The sequence below is a fragment of the Salvia miltiorrhiza genome, chromosome 4 (assembly GCF_028751815.1).
Source record: "Salvia miltiorrhiza cultivar Shanhuang (shh) chromosome 4, IMPLAD_Smil_shh, whole genome shotgun sequence".
NCBI lineage: Eukaryota > Viridiplantae > Streptophyta > Magnoliopsida > Lamiales > Lamiaceae > Salvia > Salvia miltiorrhiza.
The window spans coordinates 3964611-3985047 of record NC_080390.1 but is presented as its reverse complement, the minus strand read 5'-3'; the positions used below and the strand labels follow the sequence as shown (position 1 = coordinate 3985047).

The following is a 20437-nucleotide window of genomic DNA, read 5'->3' as shown; positions in this document are numbered from 1 at the left end:
TTTCACTTTGGACCAAAATATAGAAAAAAATGCGGTGGTTTATTTATATTTATTTGTAGCGTAAAAAAATATCAATTTGAAAATTATCGTTTTATATATGTCAATGTCATCGCTTCTATTTTTTTTCTTAGGGTGTGCTTGAATTTTATCCCTCTAAATGGAAAGACAATATAATAAGGTATAAACTTATCATTTAAAGTAGGGACTGCATTTGCTATATACTTATATCTTATTTGGTTTGAAGGATAATATATTTATCCACTCCTTATAAGGTGATATAAAATTATATCACCATTTTTTAGGTATAAAATTATCTATTTTCTAAGGGATAAAGGTCTGTCCGAAAAATTATACAATCTGTTCAAATTTTTTTATACATCAAAGTAAATAAAATATAAGATGATAAATGTAACTTATCCCTCCCTTATACCTCAAATAAACACACTCTATAGATATATGGTGATTGTTTTAAGTCGGGTATAGTATAAAGGAGAATTCTCCTTTCTGTGTGGGCATGTGGCTGTTACTAGGAATAATCATGATAAAGTGATAAAATGTTAGTAGGTTATAAGGTGACTTCAAAGGCAAATCAATTAAACAAGCATAAATTTGGAAAGTGCGGCTGTTTTGCTTATAAAATATTACAAATAGCACCGTTTCTTTTATCAACATGAATAAATGGGTGGTTTATATTTTTTTGAAGGAAGTGGGGTGATTTATATATTGTGATACAAAGTTAATTCATGTACGATCGATAATATATGCGAGAGAGAATCCTTCTTGTTAACCTCCAATCGATAATATATATGATTGAATATTTTTATCTTTAATAATAGTATTTTTTTTTTAATCTTATTTTTGTAATGAGGATAAGAATCAAGTAAAATTAATTTAAATAATAGAAATAATCAATTACTTTGGGATATCCCAAAGTTTCAATTCATCAAAGCAAACGAGGGATTAGTCTTACTATTTTTGTCTATCACTTTTTGGCCAATCATTTAAGCGTTTTTATGATAATGTCCCAACTTAAGGCTAATTACAAGACAATACTCATTATTGCATTTTTTTCTTGTTTGTGGCCCGTAAAGGACAACTGAAAGCTGACGTGTTCCGACAGACATCCACCTTATCTATACGCGTGGACAATTTTAGCTGAGATAGCTATTTTATTGAAAATAAATAATAAAAATAAAATCCTCATTACTATACATCTCTTTCTCTCTCTACTCCTCCTTACCCAAATCTGCACCGATCATCAAAGTCAAGCTCATCCAACTCACCATGGTTGGAGCGCCGCAACTTCTTCGATGTGAACCTCAGCCCCGTCTCAAGACAGTGGAGAGGCTGGAGTGAGATTTACTAAGAGGGATTGCAATAGGAAATCGTGGGAGCTAGATTTAATTACTAAATAAGTCTACTAGGAATTAATTAGTGTCTTCATCTCTCTTTGTTTATTTTCACATCGATCTAATATGCAAGTACCGGTTGTACCACACCAATAGTTTTAATATGATGTGTTACACCAATAGTCTTATTATGATGTTACATCAATAGTCTAGTATGATGTTACGTTATTATCGCTTTTATATATTATTGTCATTCCTATTATTCCCTCCGTCCGCCAAGATTATGTAAAAATTATTGTATCGGGCGTCCGTCAATATTATGTCACTTTCCTTTTAAGGCAATGGCCCCACCATCGTCTTTAATATTTTATCCTTATTAACATTCTTTATTTACAAAAAACTCACTCCAAATTCAATCTCAACCACACATTTCATAAAGTGGTGAGACCTTCTCCACTACATCAAAATCATCATCAATTTTATTAAATTTTGTGTCCAAACAATTTTACATAATCTTGACAGAGGGAGGAAATATTTAATAATTTTGTTAGGTATTAATGCAACAATGTCTAAGTGTTATATTAGGTCATTCTAGACTTTTTTTTTTTTTTTTTTTGAGACAGGTCATTCTAGACTTCTAGTCAATGAGGAGAAAACTATCTTTTGAGTTACCACTTTTTAAAGTGATTTTACATCACCGACGCTTCTAGAAGTAAACCAACTTAGTACTCCTAGCAAGATAATAGGCACTGGCACAGTCAAGATTTTTAATTTGATACGACAAATAATTATAAATCTAAACATAAAAGATATTTAATATTAAATTTAAAAGTTAATTGTCTGTAAATATATGTTTAATTAAATTAATCTTTTAATAACAAATACATAATCTTTTATTTTTTATGGGTATCATTAGATAGCTATATATCATCAAGAGGTCTAACGGTATCTTTGAATTGCTCATCAAACTGCAGACAATTAAGTTATTGGCCAATAAACTTTTTGATTATAGGCAAATTCTAAAAAATAAAAAAATTATGTATTTTTTAACCAAAAAATAGATCTGGTTAAAAATCAAAATTTGGGTATAGTTCATGTATTTATAGACAATTAACCCTAAAATTAATATATTTTGTAATAATGTTCAATTTTAAAGTTATACTCCTTTCGTCGAAATAAATCATATCTTTTTATTTGGACGTCTCGATTTAATAGACCACTTCCTAAAATGAAAAATAAATGCATAACAAACACTCTCACTCAATTCATTATTTACATCAAATGTCATTGTGATCCACAAATAATTATCTACTATATTTTTATTAAAAAAAGTATATCTCCATTCTCTTTGCTAAATTTTTGACAAATATACTCCAATTTTTTTTCTCTCCTATTTTATAATAACTATTCGATTATTTTCTTCAAGTTGATTTTTTTAATAAACTACATAAGTAACTAAAGAAAGTTAAAGACCGCACAATAGAGGACTCGAACCTAGGACCTCAAGGTCTTGGGCATTAACCTCTTACCACTAGGCCAACACACGCACACTCTTCAAGTTGATTCTTGGATGAGTTTTGAGTAGTCCTTGAGATTTGTTGGAGAAATATGCCTCCAATCTTCTTGGACTTGATCAGCTTTATGATGTTGATGCGGAGGGCCTTCACCTTGTTTTCAAATTAAATGTTGGGCTTGACTTAAGCTTTTAGCTTTGTAACATTGATGCAAAGGGCCTACGCCTTGTTTTTGGATTGAACGTAAGACGCCCAGGACAGAAGTAAGAAGTGATTTTTCGGTGCACAAGGCACGAACAAAGGGCGACTCTTATCAATGCTTTGAAGCGTAGCGGTACATCAATAAACCAAAACACACTAGAAATAGAGGGATTCACATAATATACAGGTATAAGACTGCATATTCGAGTGGAGCTTAAATGAATTGATAGGTACTACTCATATCAACAGGATGCATTTTTTTTCTGGTGACCACATGAAAAAAAATCCAAGGTTAAGCGTGTTTGGCTTGGATCAATTTTGAAAGTTATGTTGCTTTCGCAAATACAAAAATTTTAGATAGAATGATGCAACAATCAACCCAACACACCGTATGAAAAACATAAAAACAACATAAAATAAAAGTACGCACATTGGATAAGAAATTTAACCAACATCCCTACTTTGAAGGAAGACCAAGTCTTTCAAGCTTTAATCCTTCTTATCCACTTTTTAATATTTGAACCAATCCCGACCACGTCTTGATGGATTCAATTCTTATCCTTCCTTCTTCGTAGTATCCTAAAAATATATGAATATTAATTCTCTTATTAAAAAAAATACTAATTAATGAAGAAGATAAAACCAAGGAATTTATTCAACATACGAATAAAATAATTATTAAAGTTAAAATTAACTCTAACAAATTTTATGATGGGTGACCATGTGAAGTTTCTCAGAAAGCGTGTAAGTGAGGACAAAACACGCCAGCTAGAAAAGACTCGTGTTGATATGTGGGGACAACTGTTAAGCTTGTAGCCAGTTCGTTACAGGACTAGCATATATCAGTCGCGCCAATACTTAGAATGAATGGTGCAAAATGGCATATTCGCGCTAGTCGTTTCATAAAAATTACGCAATTTGTTCCAATAAAACTAGCACTTGGCATGAATGTTGCGAAATAACATATTTGTACGATTTGTAATAATCTCTTGGCACAATAGACATTGAGACGAATGGTACAAAAAAATATCATTTCACACTATTCGTCCCAATATCTTTCACGTCAGCACCTGGGATGAATAGTACAAATATGTCATTTTGTATCATTCGTTTCACAAAAATGGTTCAATAAAATTACTATATACTTACAATTTATTCTAACAAATTTATATATAATTGATGAACAAAATTCAAATCAAACTGAGAGCATGCGATCTTTTTTTTTAATCAGAAAAAATACCAATATATTAGAAATAAGAGGGTACCAGAGGTACCAAAATCAGGAAGTTACAAGAGAAGCGGCTCATAAGAACACCAAGCCGAGAAACTCAAATCCAAACCGGTAAGTCTAAAAATTTTATTCCAACTCCACAATCAACCCTTAATTTTCAGAACTAAAGGTTTAATCTCCCATACCTTTCCTTCGAATCGGCTTTCGTTCCTACACTTCCAGAGAAGCCAAGTTGTGCACATCCATAATGCTTTGAGAAAATTACCACTCTTCTTTCCTCTCCCCATATGAGTGAACACATTAAAATGTTGTGCTATACCTTGGGGTCGAGCCGTGGGTAAACCAAGCCATTTCTGATATCGTCCCAAACCTTCCCAGCTTTTGGGCAAAGGAGAAACAAGTGATCTGCTGACTCGATACTCGAAACACACGCGTTGCAAAAGGTCTCCTCGACTGTCATTGGAATGTTCATTTTTAACAGGTTATCACAAGTTGCTAACCTGTTTCTGAGCAACCTCCACGCTATCACATTTGTCTTATGGGGCACCGGTGTCTTCCACATCTTTGCGATTGATTCCTTGGAAGTAACCGGTGGCGGCGACTCGATCCAGGCAGTCATCAAGATGGAGTAAGCCGACTTTGTTGAGTACTTCCCGTCCTTGGTCGCCTTCCATTTCCAGGAGTCCTCGTTGCCTACACTAAGAGAGACATTAGAGATAGCTGAAAGTAGTGCGTTAGAAACCCCTAGCTCCCTTCTCCATTTAACATCCCAAATCCACTTTCCATCTTCCCATCTCTCGATTTCTCCAATCTTAACTACTTTATTCTCACACAAGTGAAACAATCTAGGAAACACAAGTCTAAGAGGTTTCTCACCAGCCCATCTGTCACCCCAAAAAATAGTATTGTGTCCGTTCCCAATCTCACGTGACAAGTTCTCCCAAAACCACCCCCCTCCCGAACCTCCTCCCTTTGTAACAATTTTTGACCACCACCCACCCTTTCTATTTCTTTGCCCGGTGCACCTCATCCCCTGCTCTCCCCACTCCAAATCCCCGTAAATCGATCTCACTATCCTAGCCCACAAAAAACCTCTCCCCTCTAGATATCTCCATATCCGCTTCATAACCAATGCACAATTGAACCACTCTAGATTTCTAAACCATAGCCCTCTCTCCCATTTGTTCAGACACAAATCTCCCCATTTCACCCACGAGATTGATCCCGACTCCCTTTTCCCCCTTCTTTCCACAAGAAGTTACCACAAATAGAGTTTAACGATCTTACTGTTGCTTTAGGAATGAAAGAAAAAGAGAGTTGGTAGATCGGAAGAGCTTGCAAAATCGCCTTTACTAAGGTGATTCGCCCAGCCAAAGATAGTTGCCTATTTTTCCATTCAGCCACTTTCTTTTTGATTTTATCCACTAGGAAATTCCAATCAATCACACTGTTAGGTCCGGAGGGTCTCGAATAGGTGTATGGGGGGGAAGAATACACCCATGGGCTATTTTTCTCCTCTTAAAACAGAGGGATCTCAAGATAGAGATCAAAACGAAACTTTACAAGCAAACTAAGACACCTGTTAACAGAAAGGAGTTTTGACCAAACAGGGTTGACGACTGATACTGAAAAACTCTTCAGTAAGGAGTTATCAGTTAAGTTACTGGAACATAACTGATGCACGTAAGGGCTTCAGTCGAGTTTGCTAAAGCAGAGATGATATCACTCTTCCTGACTATCAGAGGATAGATCAGTCAGACTAATATCATACGCAGCGGAAATAACCTTGTTTCGTAATAGCCTCGGTTGAGCACGTTGTTAGTCTTAGGTTTCTCTTTGCAGTTAATCAGAATTCAGTTTATCAAATGAAAGAACACAAGTAAGAATGTAAAACTGAAAGCTGTAAATAACACAGAGACTTTTACGTGGTTCAGAAAACACTTCCTACATCCACGGTCGGTTGATCAGACCAACAATCCACTCCGCAAGTGCTTAACTGGTGCACTGCAAACCGAACCGTGTGCTTGCCGGGTGCACACAACCATACCACTGAAGATTCCACTCTTCAGTACCAACACTTCACTCGCGTTGGATTTCTCACTCCTAGCACAACCCGCGCTAGGATCTCACGGAGTCAGAGTACCTTCCTGAACTCCTTTACTACTCAAACACTCGATTCTATCTTTCGAAAGGAGGTTTGAAAACTTGCCAACTATACTTCAAAGAACAAGTTCTTTGGAGCAAGTTTGACCTAGGCTTCTGGGATACCAGAGGTTTGCCTAAGGTCTAAGAGAATGTGTGTAATCAGCAGTGAATGATTTTTGGCTTTGGAATTCTCTTCTTTGATTCAAGCTTTGGGGAGGTTAAGCTTTTGGCTGAGAAACTATTTTGGCAGAGTTTCAGCTTATGTTGTTGAATCGGTGAAGATTGAAGTGATCCTCGAGCGCTATTTATAGGAGAGGTCTTGAATAGATCCGTTGGCGGAGAACGTCTTCAAGATTTCTTCCGTTGGAGAGCTTTTCGAATTTGGGCTGAGGCTTCAATCTTCGAGGTTCCTTGTTTGGTGGGACGACTATATTGAAGAGTAGGAGATGTGACGTCTCTGATAAAGTAGCTACCAAATAGGAATGACCTCTGCAGAGAGGGATGATCCTGAGATCTCTGCATTTAATGCGGCTGTAATTTTGGAGTATGTGGCTTCCTTTGAACGTTGAAAGTTCAGTCCGAGGAAGAATGTTTAACTGATACTTGACTTTAGTATCAGTCCGCTGAGTCCACGTGGCACGCATTAAGTAATCAGTTTCGAACTGATACTTCAGTTTGTATCTTCAGTCTTCAGAACCGCAAGCTAAACTAGAAACGAACTCTAACACTTGAGTTCAAACAGTTCTAGTCTATTACAATTAAGACCTATGGATTTTGGTATCATCAAAACAAGGATTAGGATATTCAACAAAGTTCCCAACACACACTTCTGCTTAGAGCCCCCACTTTGATTCCCAAGTATTTGAAGGGAATAGATCCGACCTTGCACTTAAGAATATCCGCCATCCTCGACAACTTTTCTTCTCCAATCCCATTGGCCATCAAATTGCATTTATTGAAGTTCACCGCTAGGCCCGATAAAAACTAGAAGCAAATAAGAATGTTCTTCATTACTCTCGCATTTCTTTCATTATCATCAAGACAAAAATTGTGTCGTCGGCATATTGAAGGTGTGAGACTTTGACTTTTTCTTTACCAATCTCAGCTGGATGAAGCATCTATTTTTTCACCGCTCGAACAATCAGTGAATGAAGACCTTCTGCAGCAATGAGAAAAAGAACGGTGACATCGAATCACCTTGACGGAGGCCTTTCTCCAATCGAAATTCTCCCAAGGGGGATCTGTTGATCAAAACGTTTGCCGTAGCCGAAGACAAGCACCCGATGATCCATCTCCTCCATTGTAGGTCGAAATTCAGGTGCTCGAGCATGATATCGATGAAGTCCCACTCAATAGAATCGTATGCCTTGGCGAAGTCTATTTTAAAGAAAAGCTCTTACGATGTTCATTTTCTTAGCTTCGGCGATCATCTCGTTCAACATCACCTCACTATCAAGGATGAATCTCCCCCTGATAAATGCACTTTGATTCTCGCCAATGATTGACCCCATGACTTCTTTCATTCTGCCGGCTAAGACCTTAGCTATTACCTTATACAAGCTGCAAATCAAGGAGATAGGTCTGAAATCAATTAACGAACTTGCCTCTTATTTTTTGGGGATGAGTACAATAAATGATGTGTTGCATCCACGTGAGATTTTCCCGTTTGAGTGAAATTCCTGCATGACCTGCATCATATCGTTCTTGATGATTTCCCAATACACTTTCCAGAAAGTGAGGTTGAATCCATCGGGCACCGGACTCTTGTTGCCTTTACAATTCCAAATTGCTTCTTTGATCTCTTCTTCCTCAAAATGTCTGATTAGTCACGCCCTATCAACGTCTGTTAATCTCCTGTCAATGAAATCATGTGGGAAAGTTGGAAGATCTCTCATTTCTTTCCAGAAGAAGGTCGCAAAGAAGTCTCTAGCTTTAGTTTTGATGGTCGAAGGATCATCAATCCAATGATTCGCAAAATTCAGACCAGAGATTTTGTTTTTATTTCTCCTACCCACGATCGCTCTGTGAAAAAAGCTGGAGTTGAGATCTCCGTTCTTAACCCAGTTGACTTTGGCCTTCTGTTTCAAAACACTTATCTTGTTCTTCATTTCAAGGATGATGTTTGCTTTAATCTCGTTTCTTCTTATGATTTCAGTCTCTTCCAGTCTGAAAGTATCATCGATGAGGTCTTATTCCTAGAGTTCGTCCTTCAAAATCTGGATCCAGTGATCGATATTTCCAAAGGAGCTTTTGTTCCATTCTTTCAACTCGTTTTTCAGCCTCTTGAGTTTCTCTTTAAAAACAAAGCAGCCCCATCCGTTCGCATGATCCCCTTCCCAAACTCTTCTGACAACCTGTAGGAACTCCAGGTGGGAGGTCTACGCATTGAGAAACCGAAAAGGTTTCGGTCCCCAATCCACAGTCTTCGACGTGAGAAAGATCGGGCAGTGATCCGACAAAGATCTCTGGAGCCCATGACCATTGGTGGACTCCCACTCTCTAAGCCAAGATTAGTTGACAAGGAAGCGATCCAATTTGCTTTTGCAAGCCCCATTAGGTTGATACTACGTAAATTTTCTGCCTTGGGTCCTAATTTCCGATAGTGCACTCTCTCTAATGAAAGTGTCAAAGACCTTCATTTCTGCTGCGCCATAAGCCTCCCCTCTGCCAAGTCTTTCATTCGGTTGTCTGATGGCGTTAAAATCTCCCAAAATACATACATATACATCCATATTTTGTTCAACGATAGACCGTATCACATTCCAAAGAGTAGATTTCTCAGCACAATCCGAAGGGGCATAAACATTGACAAAACAGCAGCTAATATTACCTTGTTTCCACACCCCGTTCACTATGACCGCTCCTTGTGTATCCCACTTGCTAGATGCCACGAACACCTCTTTGTTCCACGCACTTAGGATACGCCCTGACCTTCCTTCAGAATTCTTTAAAGCAAGCTCAAAGTTGTTTTGACCCACCACACCTGGTAAATGTTCTCGAAAAATATCTCCATCTTTATTTCCGGAAGAAAAAATATATCAATTTTGTGGGATTTGATCAATTCGCCCACCTCTCTTTACTTCGCCTTACTCCCGAAGCCTCTAATGTTGTAGGAAATCAAATTCATTGATTACCACACTGGTTTTCTCTTAGGTTTATAGTTGCTGCTCCATCCTCATTTTGAGATACAATCTGTTCTGTAATTTCATTATCATTTAGCTTGCTGGAGAAACTCAATTTTTTGGCAAAGTTCCAAGTTTCGAGACCTTCATTCTTACTGTTATGAGGCCTTCCCCCCTCATGAGCGTCCTGGGTTCTCTTGCTGCCGCGCATCTCGTTCCTTCCCACCGCAACCTTTGGTTCGATCTAAGCTATAAACTCACCCCATTTTTGCCTTTCTCCTTCTTTAGCTTGCATCCTCTGTTTTCTTTTGCTAATTTTGGGAATAGCGAGATTCACTGAAGGCCATGGTTTCATTTTCCCTGCTGCCATTGTTGTCCTTTTTAGACGCTGAGTCCGCCGAGAGAAGATTGAGGAGTCCCGACCCTCTGGATTCAGCTTCGTTCTCTTCTCTATTTGTCTCTCTGTTCGCCACATTATTTTCGCCATGATCCCCTAGAATCGGCAAAGGGGAATCGCGCTGAGAGTTAGGAGTTTCAATTGGAATGAGGGTCTGCCCTCCTTTATTTGTTTTGACGGCGAGTAATTAGGCTGGATTTGGATGCTTTAGTAAATGGGCAATGGTCCCAGAATCTTGATGGGTTGGTTTTTTAGAAGAACTTGGGCCGGATGGATTTTCAAGGTTAGGCCCAATCGCTATGTTTTTATTTGGCGATGAGAGGAGGCTTATTTCCATTTCGGGACAAGGCCCGTTGTTTTCTTCAGAAGGTTCTCGCCTATCTTGGGTCTCGAAACCCTGAATCATCCTTGATAATTCCGCAGCTGGCAACTCATAATTATCATTTTTGGCATTTGTGTAGCGTGCATGATTGTGTGCGTGTACCGAAGGGGTCGCACGCCTGCCTAACTGAAACGTCCGCCTCCTTGTCCACGAGTTCCTCCTCTTCTCCGACCAGGGCGTCCGCCGACGCTTGAGAGCCTTCCTTCCATGTCCAATCTGACTCTGTTTTCGACTCACCACTGTCGTGGTTCTCATCCCATTTTGGGAGCGGTTTCTCGCATGTTTCTTCGATTCGGCTTTGAAAGCACATGTCGTCGATGCTGCATTCAAACAACCTGTTCACCGATCTCAGCCCTGTGGATATTTGGACTAACGCTTCGTCGAACCTTTCCTTTTGTTTAGTTTCATCGTCGATCTTGAGTACCAGGCCGAACTTTGAGCTTGCGACTTCGAAGAATTTGGGGCACCAGGTGTGAACGGGCACCCCGCTCCATCTTGTCCAAACAACCCTTTGATGATTGACATTCACATAGCTCCACAATCTAAACCACTGAAACAAAAAATAGCACCATTTCTCAAGTTCCGCCATAGCCAAATCAGTAGGTGTGTTGCTGCTACTTTGGATAAGCACAAGATTCTCTCCCATGGTTCTCAGTTCAGTTTGCTTGCACATTCGGCAATGATTTCTTCTTTTATTTCCTCCCAAAGAAAATCAGATTTGATGACACCTGTGAATGCTCCATCCAGCCACTCCTTTTCTGATTCCATTGTTTGGAACAAGATAGTTTCATCTGCGATAGGTTCCTCAATTTTCCTAAGAGATTCCAGACTTTCTTGTATTATTTGAAACCAGATAGGTCTTTGAACACCTCGGCTGCTCCATACGTTTCCAATCATTATCATCTTGCTTTGCCGCCTTCCTTTCTCTATCGAACCTTAGTTTGAACACTCTGATCTTGTAGCTCCCGATCTAAAGATTATCAAGCTCAGCCAATAAAGATTCTTGGTCGCCCACGTCTTCGAACCGTACGAAACCAAATTGTTTGCCTTTGATGTCCCCTTTTTTCGGACAAAAGATATCCACCGGCTTAAGCACCGTCCCAAACTTCATACGTAAGAAGTCAATGTTGCTGTCTTCTGGTATGTTATTGAAGAAGAATGTTATCAGCTTCTCCCCATTCATTCATCTATCTCTCTCTTCCGCTTCCCTCTCTTCCTTGGTTCCTGATTTCTTGCGTCGCTGTTCCGATCATCAACTCTCCAATGCAGTTGGTTTGGGTTCCTAGGGTTGGGGAAATTTGCATGCCTTACCGGATTGCGCTTGGCAAAAGGTGTTCCTACCCCTCTCTTCCTTAACTCTCTCCATCCGCTCTCTTCCTTACCTCGCTCCATCTACTTGAACTAATGTTTTCGAATATACTATCTTTATATTCAATTGAGTCCTTGGATGATCATGTAACAATTAAGTTCTCAAACTTTGTTTTTGAGAGCATGCAATCTTAACGGTGATGGTTATACTTTTTTCTTTTCTTTTTTAGTTTTTTGTTTTTGTGGTTGCGTGAGGTTGAGAAATAAAGATAAATTTTATAAATTTAATATCCGAGTGAAAACTGAAAAACAAGTGGTTTCTAATATTTTCAGATAATCCACCCAAATTGCTTTGTTTCGAGGGTTTATTATTGCCTAGCTAGCTAGTAGTTAATTAATATGATTTTGTGCTACAAATTGCCACTTCCTTTTGGTATTTACTTCCTCTTTTTTAGCTTTAGAACCTTTAGGTTCATGTCAATTTTACACGAACTTCCCATATAAAAATGTTATCTTTCTACATAAATATATAGGGAGTGATTTTATACCAATCAATTTATCGCATAAAATAAGTTTCATTATAAATTTTTTAAAAAAATAGAATTTTCAGCGCTTATGAGATTCGAATCTTAGACCACGAATTCATTCAACAATGTTATTAATATATTCACCGCAAATACAATATATGTGAACTCATTTGAACCATTCCCTATATAATTATTATATAAATTAGATTTATAGGATAAAATAAATTCATTATAAAAAATGACTCATTTGAACCACTTCTACTCTCCTATAAAGAACGCAGTGACTCGTATTTCACTTCAACTTATTTAGTTTGTACATATAATATGAGAATTTGTGGTTTTATTTGTCTATACATGACATTGCTTTGATTCACCTTTAGGTGTTTATCCACTTCATATGCTCTATGAAGGTGTGTTTTTCACCCCTTCAATTAATTCATAGCTTAGTATAAATGTTCCATTTCATAATTCGAGTGAAAGAAGAACTCAACATTTTACACATTGAATAGTATTTAGATACACAAATACAATTATTACACAATGTATCTCATTGTTGCAACACACTATTATCTATATTTTTTCCAGTGTGGCATAGATTAGAGTAAATAAAAATAAGTGTAGCACACGAGGCATTATGCTAGGGATGAATTATACATGTGCTGTTGTACACTTGGGTTCTATGTTTCTTATCATAATTATTATCTACGACCACCAAACATTGGGCTTCGTGATGATATTTGGGTTCAATAATCCCCCAAATCACATTAAATTTTGATCTCAAGCTCACTCTAATTACCAAAGGCAACCCTTTTTCAGATTCTAGAAAATCTTGCATGTTTCTCCCTGCACCATACATGGCCTTATTTCTGGTCCCAACATTAAACCTCAGCATTGTCAAATCATCATTCCCAGCATACAGTTCTCTTCCCTGCATCTGCTCCCACAATTAAATTATAAACTATTAATAAAATAAAATACTAATATTTTCTTGATATACTAGTATATTTAACTAATTAATTTACCTGTGAGATTGCAAAAGTGAGACGGCCAAATATTAATTTGATTGTTGGAGGATGGATGTGAAGAGCAAAGAGCTTGGAGTGATTGTCTATTATTAGATTAATTGAAAAATTGCAGCTTAGTAACTTGGTTGTCACACCAGATGCATCTACTCCCTCCCCTAATCTGAATTGTCTAATTCCTGCAACCTGCACAAATTTAATTAGCTCAACTAATCACTCTAACTAATGCATTCTACTCAATCAATTAACCTTTCGTTGTGAATTAATTGTGAAATAGTACTAAAAATCCTAATTATGAATTACTAAATCTTAATGAATATATATAAAATGTGGGTTAGCGACCACACCCAAATTTTTGCACACGATCACTCCTTTTGAAAGAACTATTAATGAACCTCATATTAATACATAACAAATTCTCCTGTGTACAGTGTCATTTCGATAACATGATAGTGTCATTTAATGTTAGTGTCATTTCAATATAGTGTTAGTGTCATTTCGCTACAGTGTTATTTACATAACATAATAGTGTCATTTGTAAAATAAAATAGTGCTAGTGTCATTTCAAGATAGTGTTAGTGTCATATAGTGTATATGTTAGTGTCATTTTGCACCCGGGTGCATACTTGTTACTTGTTAGAGTTGAATAATTGTAATAAATTTCACAGCTATTCTTTTTATGATTAATATAAAATTAAAGATATATTTTTAATTAATGTAGCAATGAAATATAATATTATATAAATTTTTATTGTGTATTTACTGAATTAATATATATCCTTATCTAATTTTTCTTCTTTTAGTAGAAAGCAAAAACCATGAATAGAATTTTAATGTATATATAATGAATCAATATATATTCTCCTAATTTTTTTTGTTGATATAGATATTTATTTATAAGCCTTATCAAATAATTGCAACAATTAAATTTAATGTAATATTTAATAAATTAATATATTCCTTATAAATATAATATGTAATTTATAAAATTAACATTAAAATAAAATATGTAATAGATATAAAATAGACAATCTATATTTGTGGCCATGGCAATTTTAATACTCCATAGATGTTATAAAACACAATGTAAATTAGAAAACAAAATTAGCAAAAAGGGACCCAAATTGATTTGAAATGACTGGTGAAACACAAATGGTGGAAGGTGGTTTCATCTTTTAGTCGACAAGATATGTATAGAGGGTGAAAAGCACTGAGGAGTGATTACAAAAAAAAAATCATTTGGGATTTTGAACTTCGTTCATCAATTTATTCTTATGCTGATGCTAATTTGGGCACTTTCTCTATCTAACAACAATTACAAAATAAAATGGGAATGAAGTATATATAGGGCCAGAAATCAGGGTATTGTTCAAATTATTCCCAAAGTTAATTTACAAATGCTGACATTTGCCTTCCAACGATTCAATAGCTGAAAAATATAAATTTTCTTTCTATCAGATCGTTTCAATTATTTTACAAGAATAGCATAAGTAGTTAAAGGTGCAACTAATGAAGCAGTATAAATCTTTAGTATGGAAGAAGTGATCAATAAGGGAAGAACACAAATATCTTGATAGCATTTTAATTTTATTTAATGGTGGGATCTACGATGAGAAATGGGCTGAGTAATAATTTTAGATGGAAATTGAGGGTTATTTCTATTGGGCTTTTTTGGGCTGAAATAGGCCCAATTGTCTCATTCAATTGGGCTTGATAAATATAGCCAGAGGGGACTGCTTAATGAAGCTTTCAAGCTATGCTTAAGATTTGTATTGTTGGGCTACACATATTTTGGTTCTAGATTTATTTTACTAGTCGAGCGATATATATAATTACAAAGTCACTTCAGTTTCAAAATTAAGAACAATATCCGTGATGTTTTACTTTTTTCCGGTTGATTTTATAACTCAGTTTCTTACTGAATTAGATAAATGAATAAACTTTTAGGGTGTGTTTTCTTTGGTTGATAAATTTATCATGAGAAAATAAGGAATAATAATAAAAAAATTCTTTAAATTCCTTCTCCCCCCCCTTATTTTCTCCAAAAGAGAATTATACCATTTCTCATTCCTTCTTTTCACTCCACTATTATCCCTCCATTTTTTGTGTAATAATAGTATCTCTCTTTGAAATGAATACGAGGGAGGAGAAATGACGAAATTCTCTTTTGTGTAAATTTGGGGGGGGGGGGAATTTAAAAAGAGAAAAATTCATGTCATCCCTCATTTTCATATGATAAATTTATCAACCAAGAAAACACACGCTTAAGATTTGAAAATCTTGTAAACATTTTCATATGGAATATCTTGAGTGTTTTTGTATTAACTTTAAAAATCAATAGCTTAGTTTAATTTATTTAAGTTTTCTATAAGAAATTGTCATTTTTTATTATTTATTTAAGGAATTTAAAAAGAAATTTTTTTGTTATCTCATTTTCTAATGATAAATTTATCAACCAAGAAAACACACGCTTAAGTTTGAAAATCTTGAGTTTTTTCACATGGTAAACATTTTCCTACTTAGTTTAATTTATTTAAGTTTTCTATAAGAAATTATCATTTTTTATTTATGTGGTTCTTGGAATGCAGTTAATATATATTGAAAAATTATGTTATTATTATGAATTGATTATAGGTTCGTGGGAGTGGGGGGGGGGGGGGGATGACCGATCCCGTCGTCATGAAATAGACATTTCTTTATAAATGATGAAACATATGTCAGCCGTAAGTAAGATTGAGAATTAATGAATTTAGGTGCAATGCAAGTTAATAATTGTGTGAAATTCATCATGGAACATACAAATTACTGATGACATATGGTGCCAAATTAAATCGTGGTACCTATTATTACATGTAGCCTATCTATACCTAGGTCAGACGAAAGCTCCTAAACACTGCTGATATTATATATCAAAAATAAAGTGATCGGTGATCTAATGATTGAGGTCAAAATATCACTCTATAAGAAGGTATATATGTATATATATTATTATTAAAATAAAATTTTATTGATAAAATAAAAAAAAAGAAAAAAGAAGAAGAACCAGAGCAGGGGAGAAAACCTAAAACACCTTTATAAACACAGGACGCAAACGTTAAAACCCGCTTAACGAAAATCCAATGAAAAAAACGTTAATTAGGAAATAGAGTGTCTGTAGACGACGCAAAAAATTAAAAACACGAAACAGGACGACAATTTTCGAGTTTCAGACTAACCATCACTCATAAACTATCGTTCAAAGGAACACTCAACCCACCGAGCCACATGTGAAGCCATGTATATATATATATATTTTGGAGGTTCAAATGAGAACTAAGATTTAAAATGAAACGTAGAATCATCCTCAATCCTTGGATCATGAATATCAACGGTGGATGCATTATTTTGATGGATGGATGCACCATCTGGATTCAAATCCTGGAAGGAGGGAGGGAGGGAGCGATTTTCTTTTTCCCGAATGTAATTAATTGTACAGCGACTGTAGTAATTTTATACGTTAGTGCAATGCTCTCATTTTAAATTGAGATTTTCACTATAACCAACCCCTATATATTCTCAACGAAGCAATTGCGGAAGCAAAGAAAAAGAAGATTGGTCGTATTTTCTTCAAGATCGATTTTGCTAAAGCTTACGACTCCGTTCAATGGGATTTTCTTGATGCTTTATTCGGTCATATGAACTTCGATCAGAAATGGCGGAATTGGGTGAAGGGATGCCTCGATTCGGCGTCAGGCAGCGTGCTGGTGAACGGATCATCCACAGGTGTCTTCAAAATGGAACGAGGTCTTAGGCAGGGGGATCCGTTGTCTCCCTTCCTCTTTTTAGTCATCGCCGAAGGGTTAAATGCCCTGATGGAGAGAGCTACTGATCTCCAGCTCGTGGCTCCGGCTGTTCTGGGGATGGATAAAATTTCTGTGTCGCATCTTCAATATGTAGATGACACAGTCTTCCTGTTGGCAGCTAACGAGGGGAATGTGACTTTTATTAAAAGGATCCTTCTTCTCTTCCAATTCCTTTCAGGGCTCAAAATCAACTTCGACAAGAGCAACTTGATGGCAGTTGGTGTCGAGAATGCGTGTTTAAGGAGGTGGGCAGGTTATCTCAACTGTAAGGAGGGATCTCTTCCTTTCAATTATCTCGGTATCAAGGTTGGGGGACGGATGAATAGCAGTGTGGAATGGAGTTGCGTCGTGGAAAAAGCGTTGAGGAAAATCAGAGGTTGGAAGAAGAAATCTCTTTCTTTGGCAGGGCGTATCGTTCTTGTGAAGTCGGTCCTTCAAGCCATCCCAGTGTTTCAATTGTCTTTTTCCTTCATTCCTAAATCGGTAATTCACGACCTCAACTCCGTTTTTCGAAAATTTTTGTGGGGGGGAAGTGGCGTGTCTAGGTCTATTGCTTGGTTCAAATGGAAAGACTTGTGTGTCGACAAGCTTCAAGGGGGATTGGGATTTCGAAACATTGAATGGTTTAACAAGGTCTTGGTATTAAAATGGGTGTGGAGGTACTTGGTCGAGAGGGAGGCGCTGTGGGTCAGGGTGATTAAATCCTTGTACGGGGATTTGTCAAGAGGGGTGGGAGGGGAGTGGAGGGTGGAGAAAAGGGGCGGGATGAAGGGATGGTGGTCGAAAATTGTTGGGAGAGCAGGGAGGGAGGAAGAAAAGTGGTTTAGTGGCAATATTCAAAGGATTATGGGGAATGGTAGAGAGGTCAGTTTTTGGGGTGAGACGTGGGTGGGGAACAGCCACCTAAAGATCCTCTTCCCTAGACTTTTTAATCTTAGTCTCTTTAAAGATGGTAATGTGGAAGAGGCTGGGGAATGGACGGAGGAAGGATGGGTGTGGGATCTCAAGTGGCGAAGGGAGCTGAGGGAGAGGGAGAAGGAGATGGAGGAAAATTTGTTGTCAGTCGTTGGGACGCTTTCTCCTTGCCTAGAACTTATGGACGGCTGGAGCTGGAAGAACGCAGCGGGGGGGAACTTCTCGACTAAAGCGGCCTATGAGGAGTGCGCAAAGGCGGAAGGTGATCACTTTGGGAGACACATTGTAGCTAGTGCCCAAATGTGGACGACACCGGCTCCTCACAAAGCAAAAGTGACAGCTTGGAGAAGCATTTGTAACAGGCTGCCAACCTGCGAAAACCTTCTCAAAAGGAATGTCCTCATCCCAGCCGAAGAACAGTGGTGCAATGCATGTGTGTGGAGGGAGGAAACATCTGAACACTCTTTTCTCCATTGTCCGAAAGTCGATCGCGTGTGGGACAAAATTCATCAATGGATTGGAATGGAAACGGCTAAACCACAAAAAGTCGAAGATCATTTCATATCTTTCATTGGAGGAGGAAGAGGTAAAAGAAACAAGAACTTCCTTAAAGCTCTTTGGATTGGGACTGTTTGGCTGATCTGGAAGTATAGGAATGAGAGTAGGTTTGAGAACAAGAATTGGGAGGTGTCCAATCTTGTTAATGAGGTCAAAGGGAGGCTTTGGAGCTGGAACAAAATATTCCATGTTGTCGAGTTCAATATTTCTTTTTCTTTGTGGTGCTCCAACGAGTTTGCACCACTTGTTTGATGTTTTTGGTACCCCTAGTACCACCCCAGTTTTTTAATGAATTTTTTATTGATCAAAAAAAAAAAAAAAATTATGGAGTAGGATATAAATGCGTTCACGTGGTTATGGCATCCATACGCAACTAAGATAAATGCCCTAATTTGCAGAATATATAGCGTTCACATATCACGTGATAAGTATAATCCATAATTCCTCAAATAAATAGATAAATAAATAAAAGCTTGATATCTAAAAATCATAATTAATTGATGCAATCGAACTAGGACTAATACAAGTTTTATCATGTACATATGAACTTGTAATATTATTATGCCACGACGTTCGAAGTGATTTAATTATATCATATTAATTTTATTTATTTCATAATTATTTTTTGAGACACAAGATATATATGTATCATATCTCGAAAGTGAATATATATTAAAGAATTAATCAATCTACTAGCTCAAATCAACCAAATAAATAAAAATACAATCCATACGAAATTGGTGAAGCATGAACCAATATAACCTCTTAATTATAAGAGATTATTTAATTTAGTGTTTTCAGCTTTATCGCTTGAGCTGTATTTTCATACTCCCTCAGTTCACCAATTAAAGCCTTATTTGAGGGTGGGCACGGAGACTAAGAAAGCTGAAAAATGTGTTGTGGGTGAAATATAAGGGTAGTTGACTAAAGTGATAACCTAGTTGACTAAAGTGTTGAAGGTGTTGTGTGATGGGTCCACTAGTGATAAAATATAGTAATAAAAATAGAATATAAAAATGATAAAGTTGTTGTAAGGTGGGTCCATTAGTGGTAAAGTATAATAAATATAAGAAAATGAGTGAAAAAGTACAAAAAGTACATTAGGACTTTAATTGGTGGACAAAAATTTAAGGACTTTAATTGGTGGACAAAAATTTAAGTGCAAGTAGGGTTTTAATTCGTGGACGGAGGGAGTAATTAATAGTAACACACAGTGGAGGTAGAAGTGAAGTACCTTAAGGGAAAGGTCGGGGTGGGGCGGCTTGGCAGCGACGTAGAAGACGAGCAACGCAATCATGAAGCTCACCAAAAATCTCCAACTCAACTGCATCAAAATCCAACCCCCCGAGTTGGAATAAGTCAAGGAGAAATACTTAATCCAACCTCGGCGATGCTCATCTTGAAGGTGGTGGTCTTCATCTTGAACGACGAGATGATGAAATTTAAGGGGTTTATGGTTATGGTTGAAGAGTTGGGAGTTGTTGGATCCACGAGAGGAAGAGTAGGTGAGGGGAGGGAGGGAAATGGTTGAAGGAGGGCTGTGCAGCAAGTAGGGATATGATCGAGACAGTGCTTCTTCTTCCGACTCCATTCTGTATTCACCCATTCCCATTGCCACAATAATATATCACAGAGAGAGAGGCCTTTTAAGCTCACACTAATGAATGAGACGTTACTTCATTTCCGAAAACCGTATACTCCTATTTTACGCTGTATTACAATCATCTTTTCTATAATACGGTTCATGGTTGCTTTTATCCATTCTCAAATACAAAAAAAAAATACTAGATATCCATTATATATAAAAAAATTTATAAAAAACTATATTATTTTAAACTTGAAATAACAAAGTTGGATTTTTACTTAAGTTGCAAACTTTGTTGAAATCGCAAGCTTTGCTCGACATGCTCGACCTTTATGAGTC

General features: G+C 36.9%; 1 protein-coding gene across 1 annotated transcript; it reads right to left on the bottom strand.

Annotated features, from left to right (window-relative positions):
* Nucleotides 1–12650: 12650 nt before the first annotated feature.
* Nucleotides 12651–20211, bottom strand: LOC131022249 (uncharacterized). Its single transcript, XM_057951719.1, has 3 exons — nt 19748–20211; nt 13199–13384; nt 12651–13110 (listed from the first exon to the last, which is right to left on the bottom strand). The coding sequence occupies exons 1-3, from the start codon at nt 20123–20125 to the stop codon at nt 12814–12816; spliced, it is 861 nt and encodes a 286-aa protein (XP_057807702.1). The 5' UTR covers nt 20126–20211; the 3' UTR covers nt 12651–12813.
* Between the last annotated feature and the right edge of the window lie 226 nt (nt 20212–20437).

Bases quoted from the DNA above. Each gene is read 5' to 3' on its own strand.
- LOC131022249 (XM_057951719.1), bottom strand. From the start codon at position 20,125: ATGGGAATGGGTGAATACAGAATGGAGTCGGAAGAAGAAGCACTGTCT. The intron at 13,385-19,747 runs GTACTTCACTTC...AAATTTGTGCAG, and splicing joins ACCCCGACCTTTCCCTTAAG to GTTGCAGGAATTAGACAATT. The intron at 13,111-13,198 runs GTAAATTAATTA...TTGTGGGAGCAG, and splicing joins TCACTTTTGCAATCTCACAG to ATGCAGGGAAGAGAACTGTA.